The following is a 20,839-nucleotide window of genomic DNA, read 5'->3' as shown; positions in this document are numbered from 1 at the left end:
ACAACACAGCACTGTCTCACACAGCATGGAGCTTCACAACACAGAACTCTGTCTCATCACACAGCATGGGGCTTTACAACACATCACTCTGTCTCACACAGCATGGAGCTTCACAACACAGAACTCTGTCTCACACAGCATGGAGCTTCACAACACATCACTCTGTCTCACACAGCATGGAGCATCACAACACAGCACTCTGTCTCACACAGCATGGAGCTTCACAACACATCACTCTGTCTCACACAGCATGGAGCTTCACAACACAGCACTCTGTCTCACACAGCATGGAGCTTCACAACACAGCATTCTGTCTCACACAGCATGGAGCTTCACAACACAGCACTCTGTCTCACACAGCATGGAGCTTTACAACACATCACTCTGTCTCACACAGCATGGAGCTTCACAACACAGCACTCTGTCTCACACAGCATGGAGCTTCACAACACAGCATTCTGTCTCACACAGCGTGGAGCTTCACAACACAGCACTCTGTCTCACACAGCATGGAGCTTCACAACACAGCACTGTCTCAGACAGCATGGAGCTTCACAACACACCACTCTGTCTCACACAGCATGGAGCTTCACAACACAGCATTCTGTCTCACACAGCATGGAGCTTCACAACACAGCATGGAGCTTCACAACACAGCACTCTGTCTCACACAGCATGGAGCTTCACAACACAGCACTCTGTCTCACACAGCATGGAGCTTCACAACACAGCACTCTGTCTCACACAGCATGGAGCTTCACAACACAGCACTCTGTCTCACACAGCATGGAGCTTCACAACACAGCACTCTGTCTCACACAGCATGGAGCTTCTCACACAGCATGGAGCACAACACAGCACTCTGTCTCACACAGCATGGAGCTTCACAACACAGCACTGTCTCACACAGCATGGAGCAGCACACACAGCATGGGGCTTTACAACACATCACTCTGTCTCACACAGCATGGAGCTTCACAACACAGCACTCTGTCTCACACAGCATGGAGCTTCACAACACAGCACTCTGTCTCACACAGCATGGAGCTTCACAACACAGCACTCTGTCTCACACAGCATGGAGCTTCACAACACAGCATTCTGTCTCTCAACAGCATGGAGCACAACACAGCACTCTGTCTCACACAGCATGGAGCAGTCATGGAGCTTCACAACACAGCACTCTGTCTCACACAGCATGGAGCTTCACAACACAGCATTCTGTCTCACACAGCGTGGATTCACAACACAGCACTCTGTCTCACACAGCATGGAGCTTCACAACACAGCACTCCATCTAGCAAAGCATGCAGCTTCGCAACACAGCACTGTCTCAGACAGCATGGAGCTTCACAACACACCACTCTGTCTCACACAGCATGGAGCTTCACAACACAGCATTCTGTCTCACACAGCATGGAGCTTCACAACACAGCACTCTGTCTCACACAGCATGGAGCTTCACAACACAGCATTCTGTCTCACACAGCGTCGAGCTTCACAACACAGCACTCTGTCTCACACAGCATGGAGCTTCACAACACAGCACTCCATCTAGCAAAGCATGCAGCTTCGCAACACAGCACTGTCTCAGACAGCATAGGATCCTATCTCACTACTGACACCAGCGTAGCACACAACAACATGTGTAGTCTATTAGAATATACACACACTAACAATGCAAAGGGCTTTATTGACATGGCAAACATACAGTACCAGTCACACCTACTCATTCAAGGGTTTTGCTTCATGTTTACTATGTTCTGCAATGTAGAATAATAGTGAAGACATATAAACTATGAAATAACACATTGAATCATGATGAAACCAAAAAAGGTGTTAAACAAATCAAAATATATTTTAGATTTTAGATTCCTCAAAGTAGCCACTCTTTGCCTTGATGACAGCTTTCCACACTCTTGGCAATCTCTCAACCAGCTTCATGAGGTAGTCACCTGGAATGTATTTCAATGAACAGTTGTGCCTTCTTAAAAGCTCATTTGTGGAATTTCTTTCCTTCTTAGTGTTTGAGTCAATCAGTTGTGTTGTTACAAGGTAGGGGTGGTAAACAGAAGACAGCCCTATTTGGTAAAAGACCAAGTCCATATTACGGCAAGAACAGCTCCAATAAGCAAAGAGAAATTAAAGTCCATCATTACTTTAAGACAGAAAGGTCAGTCAATGCGGAACATTTCAAGAACTTTGAAAGTTTCTTCGAGTGCAGTGGCAAAAACCATCAAGCTCTATGATGAAACTGGCTCTCATGAGGACCGCCACAGGAAAGGAAGACCCAGAGTTCCCTCTGCTGCAGAGGATAAGTTCATTAGAGTTAACTTCACCTCAGACTGCAGCCCAAATAAATGCTTTACAGAGTTCAAGTAACAGACACATCTCAACATCAACTGTTCAGAGAAGACTGCACGAATAGGCCTTCATGGTCAAATTGCTGCAAAGAAACCACTACTAAAGGACACCAATAAGAAGAAGAGACTTGCTTGGGCATGAAAATTAAACCAGTGGAAATCTGTCCTTTGCTCTGAGGAGTCCAAATTAGAGATTTTTGGATCCAGCTGTCGTGTCTTTGTGAGCCGCAGAGTAAGTGAACGGATTATCTCCGCATGTGTGGTTCCCACCGTGAAGCATGGAGGAGGAGGTGTGATGGTGTGGGGGTGCTTTTCTGGTGACACTGTTGGTGATTTATTTAGAATTCAAAGCACACTTAAACAGCATGGCTACCATAGCATTCTGCAGCGGTATGCAATCCCACCTGGTTTGCACTTAGTGGGACTATCATTTGGTTTTCAACAGGACAATGACACAAAACACACCTCCAGGCTGTTTAAGGGCTATTTGACCAAGAAGGAGAGTGATGGAGTGCTGCATCAGATGACGTGGACTCCACAATCACCTGACCTCAACTCAGTTGAGATGGTTTGGGATGAGTTGGACCGCAGAGTAAAGGAAAAGCAGCCAACAAGTGCTCAGCATATGTGGGAACTCCTTCAAGACTGTTGGAAAAGCATTCCTCATGAAGCTGGTTGAGAGAATGCCAAGAGTGTGCAAAGCTGTCACCAAGCTGTCTACTTTGAGGAATCTAAAATCTAAAATATATTTTTATTTTTTTTAACACTTTTTCGGTTACAACATGATTCCATGTGTGTTATTTCAGAGTTTTGATGTCTTCACTATTATTCTACAATGTAAAAAATAGTAAAAATAAAGAAAAACCCTTGAATGAGTGGATACTGTATGTTTACATTGTCAAAGCAAATTAAACAAGTAGTAAACCAATGTGAAATAAACCATACAAAATTAACAGTACACTAATAGTATTAACATTACACTCACAAAAGTTTCAAAGGAATAGAGACATTTCAAATGTCATATTATGGCTCTGTACAGCAAAGTGTTGCAACGATATGCACATAGTTAAAGTACAAAAGTGAAAACTAATAAACATAAATTTGGGTTGTATTTACAATGTTTTTGTTGTTCACTGGTTGCCCTTGTAGTAACAGGTCACACATCTTGCTGCTGTGATGGCACACTGTGGTATTTCACCCTGTAGATATGGGAGTTCATCAAAATTGGATTTGTTTTCTAATTCCTTGTGGGTCTGTGCAATCTGAGGGAAATATGTGTCTCTAATATGTTCATACATTTGGCAGGAGGTTAGGAAGTGCAGATCAGTTTCCACCTCATTTTGTGGGCCGTGTGCACATAACCTTCTCTTGAGAGCCTGGTCTGGTCTCTCAATAGCAAGGCTATGCTCACTGAGTCTGTATTAATTTTGGGTCAACCACAGTGGCTCAGGTATTCTACCACTGGGTACTCTCTGTTTAGGTCCAAATAGCATTCCAGTTGCTCAGTGTTTTGGTTCATTCTTTCCAAAGTGTCAAGTAATTCTTTTTTTTGTTTCCTCGTGATTTGGTTGGGTCTAGTTGCGCTGCTATCCTGGGCTCTGTTGCGTCTGTTTGTGTTTGTGAACAAAGCCCCAGGACCAGATTTTTATTTATTTATTTATTTATTTTATTTCACATTTATTTAACCAGGTAGGCCTGTTGAGAACAAGTTCTCATTTACAACTGTGACCTGGCCAAGATAAAGCAAAGCAGTTTGACACATACAACAACACAGAGTTACACATAAACAAACAGACAGTCAATAATACAGTAGAAAAAGTATTTATACAGTGTGTGCAAATGAGGTAGGATAAGGGAGGTAAGGCAATAAATAGGCCATGGTGGCAAAGTAACTACAATATAGCAATTAAACATTTACAGATGAGCTATGTATAGGTGTAATGATCTGTGAGCTGCTCTGACAACTGGTGCTTAAAGCCAGTGAGGGAGATATGAGTCTCCAGCTTCAGTGATTTTTCGTTCCATTCAATGGCAGCATAGAACTGGAAGGAAAGGCGCCCAAAGGAAGAATTGACTTTGGGGGTGACCAGTGAGATATACCTGCTGGAGCGCGTGCTACGGGTGGGTGCTGCTATGGTGACCAGTGAGCTGAGATAAGGCGGGGCTTTACCTCGCAGAGACTTGTAGATGACCTGGAGCCAGTGGGTTTGGCGGCGAGTATGAAGCGAGGGCCAGCCAACGAGAGCTTACAGGTCGCAGTGGTGGGTAGTATATGGGGCTTTGGTGACAAAACGGATGGCACTGTGATAGACTGCATCCAATTAGTTGAGTAGAGTGTTGGAAGCTATTTTGTAAATGACATCGCCAAAGTCGAGGATCGGTAGGATGGTCAGTTTTACGAGGGTATGTTTGACAGAATGAGTGAAGGATGCTTTTTTGTGAAACAGGAAGCCAATTCTAGATTTAATTTTGGATTGGAGATGCTTGATGTGAGTCTGGAAGGAGAGTTTACAGTCTAACCAGACACCTATGTATTTGTAGTTGTCCACAAATTCTAAGTCAGAACTGTCCAGAGTAGTGATGCTGGACAGGCGGGCAGGTGCGGGCAGCGATCGGGTGAATAGCAAGCATTTAGTTTTACTTGCATTTAAGAGCAGTTGGAGGCCACGGAAGGAGAGTTGTATGGCATGGAAGCTCGTCTGGAGTTTATTTAACACAGTGTCCAAGGAGGGGCCAGAGGTATACAGAATGGTGTCATCTGCATAGAGGTGGATCAGAGAATCACATCAGCAAGAGCGACATCATTGATGTATACAGAGAAGAGAGTCAGCCCGAGAATTTAACCCTGTGGCACCTCCATAGAGACTGCCAGAGGTCCAGACAACAGGCCCTCCGATTTGACACACTAAACTCTGAGAAGTAGTTAGTGAACCAGGCAAGGCAGTCATTTGAGAAACCAAGGCTGTTGAGTCTGCCGATAAGAATGTGGTGATTGACAGAGTTGAAAGCCTTGGCCAGGTTGATGAATACGGCTGCACAGTAATGTCTCTTATCGATGGCGGTTATGATATCGTCTTGGACCTTGAGCGTGGTTGAGGTGTACCCATGACCAGATCTGAAACCAGATTGCATAGCGGAGAAGGAACGGTGGGATTCGAAATGGTCGGTAATCTGTTTATTAACTAGGCTTTCGAAAACCTTAGAAAGGCAGGGTAGGATAGATATAGCTCTATAGCAGTTTGGGTCTAGAGTGTCCCCCCCTTTGAAGAGGGGGATGACCGCGGCAGCTTTCCAATCTTTGGGAATCTCAGACGATATGAAAGAGAGATTGAACAGGCTAGTAATAGGGGTTGCAAGAATTTCAGTAGATCATTTCAGAATGAGGGTCCAGATTGTCTAGCCCTGCTGATTTGTGTGGGTCCAGATTTTGCAGCTCTTTCAGAACATCAGCTATCTGGATTTGGGTGAAGGAGAAATTTGGAGGCTTGGGCGAGTTGCTGTGGTGTGTGCAGGGCAGCCGTAGAAAAATGCTTTTTGAAATTCTCAATTATAGTGGATTTATCGGTGGTGACAGTGTTTCCTAGCCTCAGTGCAGTGGGCAGCTGGTATGAGGTGCTCTTATTCTCCATGGACTACAGTGTACCAGAACTTTTTTTAGTTTGTTCTACAGGATGAAAATATCTGCTTAAAAAAGGTAGCCTTAACTTTCCTAACTGCCTGAGTAGAGTGGTTCCTAACTTCCATGAGTTGCATATCACGGGGGCTATTCGATGCTAATGCAGTACGCCACAGGATGTTTTTGTGCTGGTCAAGGGCAGTCAGGCCTGGAGAGAACCAAGGGCTATATCTGTTCCTGGTTCTAAATTTCTTGAATGGGGCATGCTTATTTAAGATGGTGAGGAAGGCATTTTTAAAGGATAACCAGGCATCCTCTACTGACGGGATGAGGTCAATATCCTTCCAGGATACCCAGGCCAGGTCAATTAGCAAGGCCTGCTCGCTGAAGTGTTTTAGGGAGCGTTTGACAGTGATGAGGGGTGGTCGTTTGACCGCAGACCCATTACGGATGCAGGCAATGAGGCAGTGATCGCTGAGATCTTGGTTGAAAACAGCAGAGGTGTTTTCAGGACCAACTTGCTTAGGGGACTCTTCTCTAGGTTCATCTCTATGTAGATGATGGCTTTGTCATGGAAGTTTTGGGAATGGCTTCCTTTAAGATGGTTGTAGAATTGAATGGCTCTTTTCTGGAGTTTGATAATTAGTGAGTATCATCCTAATTCTGCTATGCAGGCATTATTTGGTGTTTTACATTGTACTCAGAATATGTTTTAGTTGAATTCTGCATGCAGAGTCTCAATTTGGTGATTGTCCCATTTTGTGAATTTTTGGTTCTCTCTCTCTCTCTCTCTCCCTCTCTCTCTCTCTCTCTCTCTCTCTCTCTCTCTCTCTCTCTCTCTCTCTCTCTCTCTCTCTCTCTCTCTCTCTCTCTCTCTCTCTCTCTCTCTCTCTCTCTCTCTCTCTCTCTCTCTCTCTCTCTCTCTCTCTCTCTCTCTCTCTCTCTCTCTCTCTCTCTCTCTCTCTCTCTCTCTCTCTCTTGCTCGCTCTCTCAGAACTCCTTAAGGTGTCTGCGTACTAGGTTCGGTTTGCTCCTAGCAGAGGTCATCTAGGCAAAGTTATTTTTTTATGTTAGCAAATTGATTGTACATTCAAATCTCATTTACATAATATTTCACACCCCTGAGTCAATAAATGTTAGAATCAAGTTTGGCAGCGATTACAGCTGTGAGTCTTTCTGGGTAAGTATCTAAACTTTTTAATTTATAATTAATTTATAACAATTTCGAAGAACATAATTCCACCTTGACATTATGGGGTATTGTGTTAAGGCCAGTGACAAAACATATATATTTAATCAACGGGTGTAACTCAAGAAATAAATAAATAAAAGGTCAACGGGTGTAACTCAAGAAATCTGTAATAAATGTATACTTCTTTTCAGAGGAGATCTTATTTGCTCAATTTTACATCGAACTAAGGTGCAAAATTTCTCAAATGAAAAGATGTGCATGAAAACGAGTTGTCTTTTGTTGAATGACAACACACACTTCATTGATGAATCCCTACTGTTGACCAATCACTGACGAAGGAGAGTAGACTTCGGCTACTGAAATTTGGCTTCCCTCAAGCTAAACTGTACTGTGCACGAACAGCCGAAAAAAGACTTTGCGGACACCGTTACAGCCAACACACAGCACCCCACCACACACACTCTGACAGACATGTAAGCACCACCTGGTCAGGGTACAACCCATATAACCCAGGTCATCATGGGCCAGGATCCATCAAGAGGGGGCCTGACAGCCTGGAGCTCCGGGGCAAAGCTCCACAGCTGGACATATGGGGCATATGGGGCACATATGGGCCACTTTGGGGCCATCATTCCAGACCAGACCACTGAACTGGATCAGATAAGAGAGAGGATATGTGGGGAGTGGTTGGAAAGTGGACACTGGAGGGTGTGAGAAGTATGTGTGTCCCAAATAGCACCATGTTCCCAAAATAGGGTACTACATTTGACTAGGGCCCATAGAACTCTGGTAAAAAGTAGTGCACTATGGTGCCATTTGTGATGCAATCACAGTAGAATGATGTACAGATGGGTGGTCGTCCTGATCTGTGACTATCACTCAACCACTGCAGTGGTGGTTTAATGGAATGTATCAGTGTGTGTGTGTGTGTGTGTGTGTGTGTGTGTGTGTGTGTGTGTGTGTGTGTGTGTGTGTGTGTGTGTGTGTGTGTGTGTGTGTGTGTGTGTGTGTGTGTGTGTGTGTGTGTGTGTGTGTGTGTGTGTGTGTGTGTGTGTGTGTGTGTGTGTGTGTGTGTGTGTGCATTAATGCCTTCAGATTGGTTCACAAATGAATTTGTTGATGGATGAAGGGTTCTATTGCAAGTCTGTAAACTTATCAGCTCTCCACAGAGATGTACTAGAGAGCTCCTCTCCTATCTTTGCAATTGTAGCTTCTGTCGGACTTTGGGCCATGTGTGCCATCTATCCAACTCTATGCAGAGAGGGTCTTAACCGGCATATCTGGGCCATTTTCGATTGAGACCCCTAAAAAACCTGCAATGTGATTGGGTTAAGACCCAAAACTGGGGGGTGAATCGTGCTGTTCCTGAGCCTGTGGGAGCTCTATACAGAGGCCAAAATTTCCTGTGAGATGAAGAGCGCTGTAAAAATAATAACAGTGCTGATGATGATGATGTTTCTGATAATCATAACTGCAGCGCTAACAATGCCAATACTGCGCTACAAAGGCACATTTCTTATACTACATGACATATTCTGATCAACTGGCTTGTTCTTGTGTCAGGAAACTAAATACCACGTTAATCAGATAATATAACTGGCCATTACAACAGATCAAAGATTTTTGACCAAATTCCTAGTTCCTGTGTTTTGCCTTTGTTGGGCAAAATAGCTCTTCTGCCTATTAGCATAATTAATGTCATTCCGGTAATGCACTCAAACACCGAGACAGGATGCGTCACACACACACACACACACACACACACACACACACACACACACACACACACACACACACACACACACACACACACACACACACACACACACACACACACACACACACACACACACACACACACACACACGTCAAGACTGGCCTCTTTAAAAATAGACTTGCAGTCATTTCTTACATCGTGAAGATAAACAGTGCAGTACCTCCATTCTAAGTACAGGCTCATTAACAGCAGTAACATGGTGAAGATAGAGATGCTAGGTTAATGTGGATGATACAGATTCTAGATTCATTTGTAAGATACAGATTCTAGATTCATGTGGAACATTCTGGATTCAGGGAAATCCTGTAAGATAAGGTCTGATGTGTTCCAGTGTGTGTATCACAGGTGGTTAGTGGCACCTTAATTGGGGAGGATGGGCTCGTGGTGATGGCTGGAGCGGAATAAGTGGAATGGTATCAAATACATCAAACACATGGTTTCCACGTGTTTTAGGCCATTCCATTTGCGCCGTTCCAGACTTTACTATGAGCCATCCTCCTCTCAGCAGCCTCCACTGGTGTGTATTTGGACTTATAGTAAAGCTAACTGGCCTGGGTTAGTCCCATGGACGTAACTAGCTAGTAGCTACTGTAACAGGCTATGGCTATGGACGTAGCTAGCTAGTAGCTACTGTAACAGACTATGGCCATGGACGTAACTAGCTAGTAGCTACTGTAACAGGCTATGGCCATGGCCGTAGCTAGCTAGTAGCTACTGTAACAGACTATGGCCATGGACGTAACTAGCTAGTAGCTACTGTAACAGTCTATGGCCATGGACGTAGCTAGCTAGTAGCTACTGTAACAGGCTATGGCCATGGAAGTAGCTAGTTAGTATGCAACTACTGTAACAGGCTATGGCCATGGACGTAGCTAGCTAGTAGCTACTGTAACAGGCTATGGCCATGGAAGTAGCTAGTTAGTATGCAACTACTGTAACACGCTATGATCATGGATATCGCTAGCTAGTAACTACTGTAGCAGGCTATGGCCATGGAAGTAGGTAGTGCACCCATACCCAGGACAGAGAGCCCATCCTGGGCCAGGATCTATCAGGAGGGGGCCTGACAGCCTGGAGCTTCAGGGCAATTCTCCACAGCTGGACACATGGGGCTGTATGGGGCCATCACTCCAGACCGGACAGCTGAACTGGATCCAACTGGATCAGACTTGTTCAAATGCGAGTTGGCATAGGGGGAATGTGGTTATAAAGGGGACACTGGAGGGTGTGAGAGGTATGTGTGTCCCAAATAACACCCTATTACCTATATAGTGCACTACTTTTGACAAGGGTCCATAGGACTCTGGTAAAGAAATTAAGGAAAAGGGTGCAATTTGTAATGCAACCATAGTAGAATGGGGTACAGATAGGTGGCAATGGCAGCAGTGTTGGTTTAATGGAATGTATGTATGTGTGAGTGCGTGTGTGCACACACGTGTTTTAATTGAATGTATGATAATGCATCCATGTTGGCTCACAGATTAATTTGTTGATGGATGAGGGGTCCTATAGCACGCCTGTAAAGATGCCAGCTCTCCATAGAAATGTACTAGAGAGCTCCTCTCCTTGCTATTCTTGAACAGGCTTTGGAACAAGTGTGCCCTCTATCCAACTCTATGCAGTGGTGGCCTTATCCAGATCTGGGAAGTTTTTGATTGAGACACCAAAACAACCATGCAATGTGATGGGGATAAGACCCAAAACCGGGGGATGAATTGTGTTGTTTCTGAGCCTGAGGAAGCTCTCTATGAAGAGGCCAATACTCCCTGTGAGATGAAGAGGCTGTACAACAATACTACTGGTGCTGATGATGATGATGATGCTGCTGATGATGGTGGGGATGATGATGATGTTGCTGATAACCATAACATGATGCCAATAGCTCTTCCGCATATTAGCACAATTAATGTCATTCCGTTAATGCACTCAAACACTGAGAAACACACACACTAGTCAAGACTGGCCTGCTTAAAACATTTCTTATTAATTGTGTAATTGTGTAAATGTGAAGATAAACATATTCTACATACAGACTCTAGATGCATGTGGAAGTTTCAAATTCTAGATTCTATTAATGTGGAAGATTCTAGATGCAGATTCTAGATTGATGTGGAACGTTCTGGATACATTGGTATCCTGTAAGATCAGGTCAGATGTGTTCCAGTGCGTGTATTTAGGCCTATGGTGAAGCTAGCTTTGCCTTGGTTAGTCTAGTGTACTGCAGGAAGTTACAGTGCATCGGGAAAGTATTCAGACCGCTTCGCTTTTTCCACATTCTGTTACATTACAGCACCTTGTTGAAGCATCTATGGCAGCGATTACAGCCTTGTGTCTTCTTGGGAATGACGCTCCCCACAGGTGTGATTACTACCTCTGGAGGTTTAGAGCTTGAGGTAGTCACCTCATGCAAGTACTTGTGAGTATGACTAGACGGTACACTGTCCTTCTCTCAGCACATATCAAAGCTGCAGGCTAAGGTTACATCTAGACTTGGTTTCCTCTATCGTAATCACTCCTCTTTCACCCCAGCTGCCAAACTAACCCTGATTCAGATGACCATCCTAACCATGCTGGATTACGGAGACATCATGTATAGATCTGCAGTTAAGGGTGCTCTCGACCGGCTAGATGTTCTTTACCATTCGGCCATCAGATTTGCTCCTTATAGGACACATCACTGCACTCTATACTCCTCAGTAAACTGGTCAACTCTGCATACGACTGCAAGACACACTAGTTGATGCTTATTTATAAAGCCCTCTTAGGCCTCACTCCCCCTATCTGAGATATCTACTGCAGCCCTCATCCTCCACATACAACACCCGTTCAGCCAGTCACATTCTGTTAAAGGTCCCCAAAGCACACACATCTCTGGGTCGCTCCTCTTTTCACTACGCTGCAGCTAGCGACTGGAATGAACTGCAACAAACACTCAAACTGGACAGTTTTATCTCAATCTCTTCATTCAAAGACTCTACCTCAGGCGAGCAACACCTCAAGACTACCTTAATAATAGACATTCCGCACCAGGTGTTATTGACAAATAGACACAGACCCCCACCCCTTGTCTTACCGGATGTAGCTGTTCTGTCCTGCCAATGCACGGAAAACCCAGTCAACTGTATAATATCTGTGTTATCGTTCAGCCACGACTCAGTGAAACATAAGATATTACAGTTCTTCATGTCCCGTAGGATAGTCTCGAACGGAGCTCATCCAGTTTATTTTATCTTTCTTTTAATTTCTCCAGTGATTGCATGTTGGCTAATAGAACGGATGGTAGAGGCGGATTACCAGCTCATTGACGAAGGCACTCTGATCTCCGCCTTCTGTATTTCCTTATTTTCTTCATGTGAATGACAGTGATTTGGGTCTTGTCTGGGAGCAACATTAAATCTTTTGCATCTGACTCATTAAATAAAAAAATGTTGTCCAGTTAGCGGGGTGAGTAATCGTTGTTCTGATATCCAGATGCTCTTTTCGGTCATAAGAGACGGTACATCAACATTTTGTACAAAATAACTTACAAACAATGCCACAAAACACACAAAATAGCACAAATGGTTAGGAGCCCGTAAAACGGCAGCCATCCGCCCTGGTAGTCATTGTGAAACGCTATTATTGTACACTTGTTAAGCACATTTTTACTCCTGAACTTATTCAGGCTTGCCACAACAAATGGGTTCAACACTTATTTCTAAAAGCATAATTCCACTTTTACATTATGGGGTACTGTGTGTAGGCCAGTGACAGACAATCTCAATATAATCTATTTTAAATCCAGGCTGTAACACAATCAAATGTGGAAAAAGTCAAGGGGTGCGAATACTTTCTGAAGGTACTGTATAGACCTGCTGTGCTGTGTTATTAAAGATTGCCCAGGCTGCCTCAGTCTTCACTGCAAGACTATGGTCATGGAACTATATAGCTAGCTGGTAGCCTAGCTTCTATAACAGGCTATGGCCATGGAGGTAGGTATTTAGTAGCTTTTATAACAGGCTATGGCCATAGAGGTCTATATTTAGTTGCTACTGTAACAGACTATGGCCATGGAAGAAGCTAGCTATTAGCTACAGTAACAGGCTGTGGCCATGGATGTTGGTAGCTAATAGCTACTGTAACAGGCTATGTCCATGGATGTAGCTAGCTAGTAGCTACTGTAACAAGCTATGTCCATGGATGTAGCTAGCTATTAGCTACTGTAACAGGCTATGGCCGTGGATGTTGGTAGATAGTAGCTACTGTAACAGGCTATGTCCATGAATGTAGCTAGCTAGTAGCTACTGTAACAGGCTATGGCCATGGATGTCGGTAGATAGTAGCTACTGTAACAGGCTATGTCCATGAATGTAGCTAGCTAGTAGCTACTGTAACAGGCTATGGCCACGGACGTAGCTAGCTAGTAGCTACTGTATAAGGCTAGCTAGTAATTCATAGTAATTACTATGAATCAAATCAAAATTAAATCAAATGTTATTGGTCACATACACATGCTTCTAGTTCCACAACAATATCTAACAAGTAATATCTAACAGTTCCACAACAAATACCTAATACACACAAATCTAAGTAAGGAATGGAATAATAATATATAAATATAAATATAAGAATGAGCAATGTCAGAGCGGCATAGGCTAAGATGCAATAGATAGTATAGAATACTGTACATATGAGATAAGTATTGCAAGATATGTAAACATTATTACAGTTAAATTATTAAAGTGACTAGTGTTCCATTTATTAAAGTGGCCAATTATTTCAAGTCTGTATGTAGGCAGCAGCCTCTCTGTGCTAGTGATGGCTGTTTAACAGTCTGATGGCCTTACAGGCTATGGCCATGGACATAGCTAGCAAGTAACTACTGTAACAGGCTATGGCCATGGATCTACTGTAGGTAGCTAGTAGCTCCTATTGAAGGCTAGAAGGATAGGACTAGGAAACCTATGAAGGTAGCTAGCTGGCTATACGGCTAAAGGTAGATAATGTAGCAGGCTAGGGCCATGGACATAGCTAGCAGGGTAAGGTTAAAGATAACTACTGTATAAGGCTAGGGCGATGGACATAGCTACCAAGCTTAGGCTAAAGTTAGCAACTGTAGCAGGCTAGGGCCATGGATATAAAGTGGCTAGTGGCTAGCTGGCTATAAGGCTAAAGGTGCCTATATGCTTAGAAAGTGGAGACGTCATAGAATGTCAAATAGTAACATTGCTGGAGACACCTTGACGTTTTGGGGACACTGTCGGGATTGTTAGCAATGAGATTTGTGTTGGCTAATTAATGGCAAATACGTTTGTTTTTCCCCCTCACAGTTAGCCAAGACATTTAGCTAGTCAGCTAGAATTGTTCACAGTAAGTTAACAATCGCTTCTACATAATTTTCTTAGCTAGCGTAGTAGTGTTGCCGTGTCAATAACAACCTGTCTACAAAAAATGACGAGGCGTCTCCAGTTCTGTTTATATTTTACCATCGTAAATACACATGACCAGCATCCATGTGTAACCACTTTCTATGCGTATTGTAGTGGGCTGTCACCACCTCATTTCACGGCAATAGAGATAGCTGCTGTGGACCTGTGGAGGATCTGTGTGGTTAGTATATTGCATGGGAGAAAGGATGAATGATCCACTGTGGTAAGCAGTTCTCTGACAGGTCAAGACAATACAGACTGGGAGAGGGGCAGGAAGAGAAAGAGGGAGTGAGTGGAAGAGAGTGTCTGACGTCACAGTGTAGTCAAAGGACTCTGTCAGACTTCAACCCACACACACACACACACACACACACACACACACACACACACACACACACACACACACACACACACACACACACACACACACACACACACACCCACCTACCTACCCATTGTGTCTCATTACCAATAATACACCACCAGTTCACCAGACCAGCATTTCGAATCACTCTGTCTGGCACACACACACACACACACACACACACACACACACACACACACACACACACACACACACACACACACACACACACACACACACACACACACACACACACACACACACACACACACACACACACACACACCATTGGGCAGACGCCAGTTCAACGTCTAGTTTTGATTTACATTTGGTTGATTTGTCAACTAAAAGTGAATTCAACATGAAATCAACAACGAATGTCATCATGTCTTTGTATTTAGGTTAAAAGTGAATAATAATACGAAATGCCCTTCTGTTGATAACTTTTTTCAAATCCAACCAGTTTTTCACGTTGATTCAACGCCATCACATTGATCTTTGGTTGAAGTGATGTGGAAACAGCATTGATTCAAACAGCTTTTTGCACGGTGGGACGGGTGTCACATTAGTATTGAAATGGCTTTGACCCCAGAGGCAAATAACAAAATAAAGAGGTCAACCCCTGGTCCCCGACCACCTGGGTTTTATCCCAACCACATTCACACACACACACACACACACACACACACACACACACACACACACACACACACACACACACACACACACACACACACACACACACACACACACACACACACACACACACACACACACACACACACACACACACACACACACACACACACACACACACACACACACACACACAGTCACACACACACACACACGCACGCACACACACACACACACACACACACACACACACACACAGTCACACACACACACGCACACACACACACGAACGAACGCACACACACACACACACACACACACACACACACACACACACACTCACACACGCACGCACACGCACACACACACACACAGTCACACACACACACGCACGCACACACACACACACACACGCACGAACGAACGCACACACACACACACACACACACACACACCACAGGAAGTTGGTGGCACCTATAAGTGGAATGGTGTCAAATACATAAAACACATGGTTTCCATTTGCTCCGTTTCATTATTATGAGCCTCCTGTGGTACACACACACACACACACACACACACACACACACACACACACACACACACACACACACACACACACACACACACACACACACACACACACACACACACACACACACACACACACACACACACACACACACACACAAGCTGAGCAGGAAAATCAGCAATTGTAATATATTAAGGAAAATCAGGAATTCTATCAGGGAATGATTACATAAAGAATGGGAAGTCCAATACAACTTCCATTTCAGGCCATGGGCTGCTGGCAGGCTGGCTGTGACATATTATGTCTGTGCCCCAAATTGCACCCTATTCCCTATTTAGTATACTACTTTTGCCCAGGACCCATAGGGTACTATATAGGGAATAGAGTGCCATTTGGGATGTAACCTAGGAGGGGCTGGATGTTACAGTTACTGTGTGTGACGTCTGTGAGAGAGAAGCACGGCCTTCTGGGATTGAAATTGCCCCCGGGCAACTGGGTCAAAGTTAGACGTTGGTCTCTCTCTCCCTTTCTCTCTCTCCCCTTCTCTCTCCCCTCCTCCTCACTTCTCCCCCTCCCTCCCTCCCTCGTTTTCTCTTTCACTCACTCACTGAATCTCTCTCTCTCCCTTTCTTTCTCTCTCTCTTTCACTCACTTTCGTTCTCTCTCTCTCCCTTTCTCTCTCTCTCTTTCACTCACTTTCGTTCTCTCTCTCCCTCTCTCTCTCTCTCCCCTTCTCTCTCTCTCTCTCTCTCTCTCTCTCTCTCTGTCTCTCTCTCTCTCTCTCTCTCTGTCTCTCTGTCTCTCTGTCTCTCTGTCTCTCTCTCTCTCTCTCTCTCTCTCTCTCTCTCTCTCTCTCTCTCTCTCTCTCTCTCCCTTTCTCTCTCTCTCTCTCTCTCTCCCTTTCTCTCTCTCACTCGGCCTCAGAGAGAGCAAATTACGTAATGACATAACAGTCCGCTCAGCATGTGCCGAAAGTTCGCAAAGAAATCATACACAACAATCAAAATATGAATGTGGACAGCAGGCACCATTAGAGACACATGAAATACATCTAAGCCTCTATATTGTGTGTGTGTGTGTGTGTGTGTGTGTGTGTGTGTGTGTGTGTGTGTGTGTGTGTGTGTGTGTGTGTGTGTGTGTGTGTGTGTGTGTGTGTGTGTGTGTGTGTGTGTGTGTGTGTGTGTGTGTGTGTGTGTGTGTGTGTGTGTGTGTGTGTGTGTGTGTGTGTGTGTGTGTGTGTGTGTGTGAAGAGTGAAGCTGCTGGAGCTGAGTGAAGAGTAGAGTGTTTGATTAGCAATGTTCTACATCAGACACAATCACAGGAGAACAGTACTGAGTCTGACTTTCATAAGCGCACACACACACACACACAGCTACACAGCCCTCTACTGTGATGAGTAAAAGGCCAATCTTCATGTAAACAACGCAGCAACCAGATTAGGCCCATGCAGGGCAGGCTGAGCTCTGAACACACTCCACAGGACACACACAACCATACACACTCACACATTCACACACACACATACACACTCACACATACACACACACCACAAGGGAGGATGTGATGTCACAGTCAGAAGATATACACTGAGGACCAGGAACAAATCAGATCTTAGACTACGCCTGCATTCCAAATGGCACTCGATTTCCTTACAGTGCACTATATGGGCCCTGGTCAAAAGTACGAAATTAGTGCACTATATAGGGAAAAGGGTACCATTTGATACACAGCTCCGAGGCTAGAGAGGAGAGGGATCTAGACCAGACTAGGGGCATACCTTTCCAGATACACCAGTAATCTGATGCCAATGCTGCTTTCCAAATGGCACCCTATTCTTTACATAGTGCACTACTTTTGACCAGAGCCCTATGGGCCCCGAAAAGTACAGATGCAGGATCTTAATTTGATCTTGAATTTGATTTTGTTGCTGAGAAATGCAAACTGACTTTAGTATATTTGAGTTGCCACGAAAAATGTATCAACCCCTACAAAAATGTCCATTAATTATAAACCACATACTAAATCACATTTCCTGTGGCTGCAGCATTATTTTCATGATGTAACAATCTGGCTCATATTAAGATCCTATATCTGTAGTTTTCTATACAGGGAATAGGGATGCAGATTAAATCTGTACCGAAATACAGAAAAGGCTTTTACTGATCCAGGGTCAACCGTACGCCTGATCCTAGACCAAGCCTTACTCTCCAAGCAACCCAGGTATGCTTCAAACTGATCCTACATCAGACAGGCATTGCCTTCCATGCAGTGCAGGTGAGCTTCAATCTGAAGAGGCCTACATATTACTAATCCAGTGTTTTGGGGTGGGCGATCATACTGATCCTAGACCAGGCCTTAGCTGACCTTCCAGGCAGCAGAGAGTAAGCTGTTAACTGATCCAGTGCTTCTGGGTGGACCGTACTGATCCTAGACCAGACCTTAAACCTTAAGACAACTGCAGAGACCAACAAGGCCTGCAGGTACCTACAGGAACTGATTCTAGACCAGGCCATAGCTTCCAAGCTACACTGTTAACCTGATCCAAGATTTGTACTTCAACTGAAGAGGGCTACAATTACTGATCCAGTGTTTACAGGAACTGATCCTAGACCAGGCCTCAGCCTCCTGATCTTGATCTTACCTTCCAGACAGCAGGTCCGCCACAGGCCAGAGTGTGTCATCACCTCCTCGTTCTTCTTCACGGTCTCGTTCTCGTTGTTGCTCTTGGATTTGCACGTCCCTCGGGAGTACAACCAGTAATCCGTCCCCACGGCGATGGTCATGAGGCTGAAGGCGGCGAACGCACCGACCGTGGTCAGCAGCATCTGAACTCCGCGGTCAAACACGCCCATGTTGCCGCATTCCATGAAAGGGGAACCCCCTTTCCTCTTGACGAACAGGAAGTAAATGTTGGTCAGCTTGTGAGACCACGGGGTGGAGGCAGAGGAGGGAAATGGGCCCTGGTGGTGGGGGGGGTGGTTTCCACGGGCCCGAGGTGGGGGGTGTCGGGGGGGGAGGCAGGGGAGCTCGGGGGGAATCGTATGGTTGGTTTTCGGGCGGGGGAACTGACACAGGTGAGAAATTAGGTGATGGAAGGAAGATGGTGTGTGTTTGGGCCCTCTAAGGACGAACGTGATAGGCCAAGCAGCCTCTATGAACAAATGTGATAGGCCTAGCAGCCTCTACAAACAAATGTGATAGGCCGGCCAAACAGCAGAGGCCTACTGGTTTGGAGTAGGGCTACAGACCCTAACCAGAGTAGGTGGAAAGCTACCAACTACCTGCTGAAAACAGCTAGCCTACAAGTAGCATTGACATTTATCCTCTCTGTCCTCTCACTAGTGATGTCACACGTGTTACACGACTTCTATCTGGAAAGTGTGTAGGGGAAAGGTCCAGCACAGCACCCACTCACACAAACACACTCACACTCTCACACACACTCACACACGTTCTCACACACACTCACACACAGGGAGTTCAGATTGAACGGCCAATGGGATTAGGAGGAGGCTGGGGGTTAGGTCTAATGGTAGACCCTACTGATTTCCTAAACCCTCTGATCCACAATTTAAAAAGATTTCCGACCAATTAGAATAGGCCAACCGAAAATCTACTGACAATTTTCTGACAACGTTATTCTAACCTGCCTGGTCAAATTCACATGGAATCATGGAGTCTTGTCAAGCATCTTGTCTGTCTGTCTCTGGCCTATTATTCTATTCGGCAAAGAGAGGAGAACAGGGAGGGAGAGAGAGAAAGAGAGGGAGACGGGGTTGGGGACTTGAAGGTAGAGAGGGACACTGACAGGAAATGAAACAATGAACAATAATTCAAATGAACGCATTCAAATGGTGCCCTAAAACCAACATAACGAAATACTCGGCAGGGGCAGACATGAGGGCTTGCCTTCGATCAAATCAAATAAACAACCATCGGGGTAAACGAGGGAGAAGAATCGAATTCAAGCCCCGAATCCAAATGAATAAATATAATCAAGTCACAACGCAAAACCCCAGCCCCCTAAAAACGTAGTAGCTTCGTCGTGGAATAAAATCAAAAAGATCAGCACCGCTATAGGTTTCCTTTTTCCTAAAATTCTGGTCCCCAGTTTCCATATGTAGAATCGAGAATGCGGAAGGTTACCAACGAAAATTGAGCTGTGTTAGAAGGAGGAGAGGTACCGATGCAGAACCTTGGAGCTCTGTGGAGAGAGGACGCATCCAGCCATCCAAGTCGACCATTACTCGTCATAGAGCCGGGAAGAGGCAGAGGATATGGCGGGGGCGCCGGAGGCGTTGGTGCTGCTGGAGCCTCTCTGGTAGACCAACGAGACTGCTGTTGCTGCTCCGGTATCCAAATTATCCTCGGTGGTTATATCACAGGCAGACCCGAAGCCGATGCCGAACCGCATACACCGTCCGCCCGCCATGTAAAAAACGAAAAGATTAAAAATAAATGAAAAGGTCAAAATGCAGGCTAGTCCACGACGCAGATCAGGCTAAAATAAATAACATCATGCCTTGATGGTGGTATGTTTCAGTATCCACCTCCCCGTTTGGTTTTTCTTGCAGCCTTGAGAGGGAAGTGGAGCCGAGAGAGAGAGAAAGATGGGGGGGGGTGTTAAAAGCGGCGTTTGAAGAAAAAAATCGACACAACCAGAGAGGAGGTCCACTGGTCCAAGCACAGCACACACTATATGCCAAAGCAGTATAACGCGGGTGCTGGTTTTTCTGGTCTGGGGGGTCCAGAATTGAAGTCAAACCGTTATATTAGTATTCCCTGTGTATGTTTAGAAAACATGTTTAGAAAACATACACATTTCTGTCCATCTCCTTTATTTATTTTTATTGTCTTGTGAGTTTTGACGAGGGGCGATGCGTCTTGCCGGTGTGTGTTGCCACCGATTCCCCTCTCGTTGGGGGGAATTGTTTTTCTTCACACGGTCTCCAA

General features: G+C 44.9%; 1 protein-coding gene across 1 annotated transcript in view; it reads right to left on the bottom strand.

The window, feature by feature from the left end:
- The window catches only part of LOC124002524 (voltage-dependent calcium channel gamma-2 subunit-like), a 105,983-nt gene extending 85,170 nt beyond the window's left edge, over positions 1-20,813 (bottom strand). The window contains exon 1 of the mRNA XM_046309973.1: positions 18,528-20,813. Within this exon, the coding sequence (XP_046165929.1) occupies positions 18,528-18,753 (226 nt within the window). The 5' untranslated portion in view covers positions 18,754-20,813. The remainder of the gene's footprint in view (positions 1-18,527) is intronic.
- Positions 20,814-20,839: the final 26 nt, after the last annotated feature.

The sequence above is a fragment of the Oncorhynchus gorbuscha genome, linkage group LG18 (genome assembly GCF_021184085.1).
Source record: "Oncorhynchus gorbuscha isolate QuinsamMale2020 ecotype Even-year linkage group LG18, OgorEven_v1.0, whole genome shotgun sequence".
Taxonomy (NCBI): Eukaryota; Metazoa; Chordata; class Actinopteri; order Salmoniformes; family Salmonidae; genus Oncorhynchus; species Oncorhynchus gorbuscha.
Note: the sequence above shows the minus strand (reverse complement) of the source record. Positions and strands in the feature narration are given on the sequence as shown.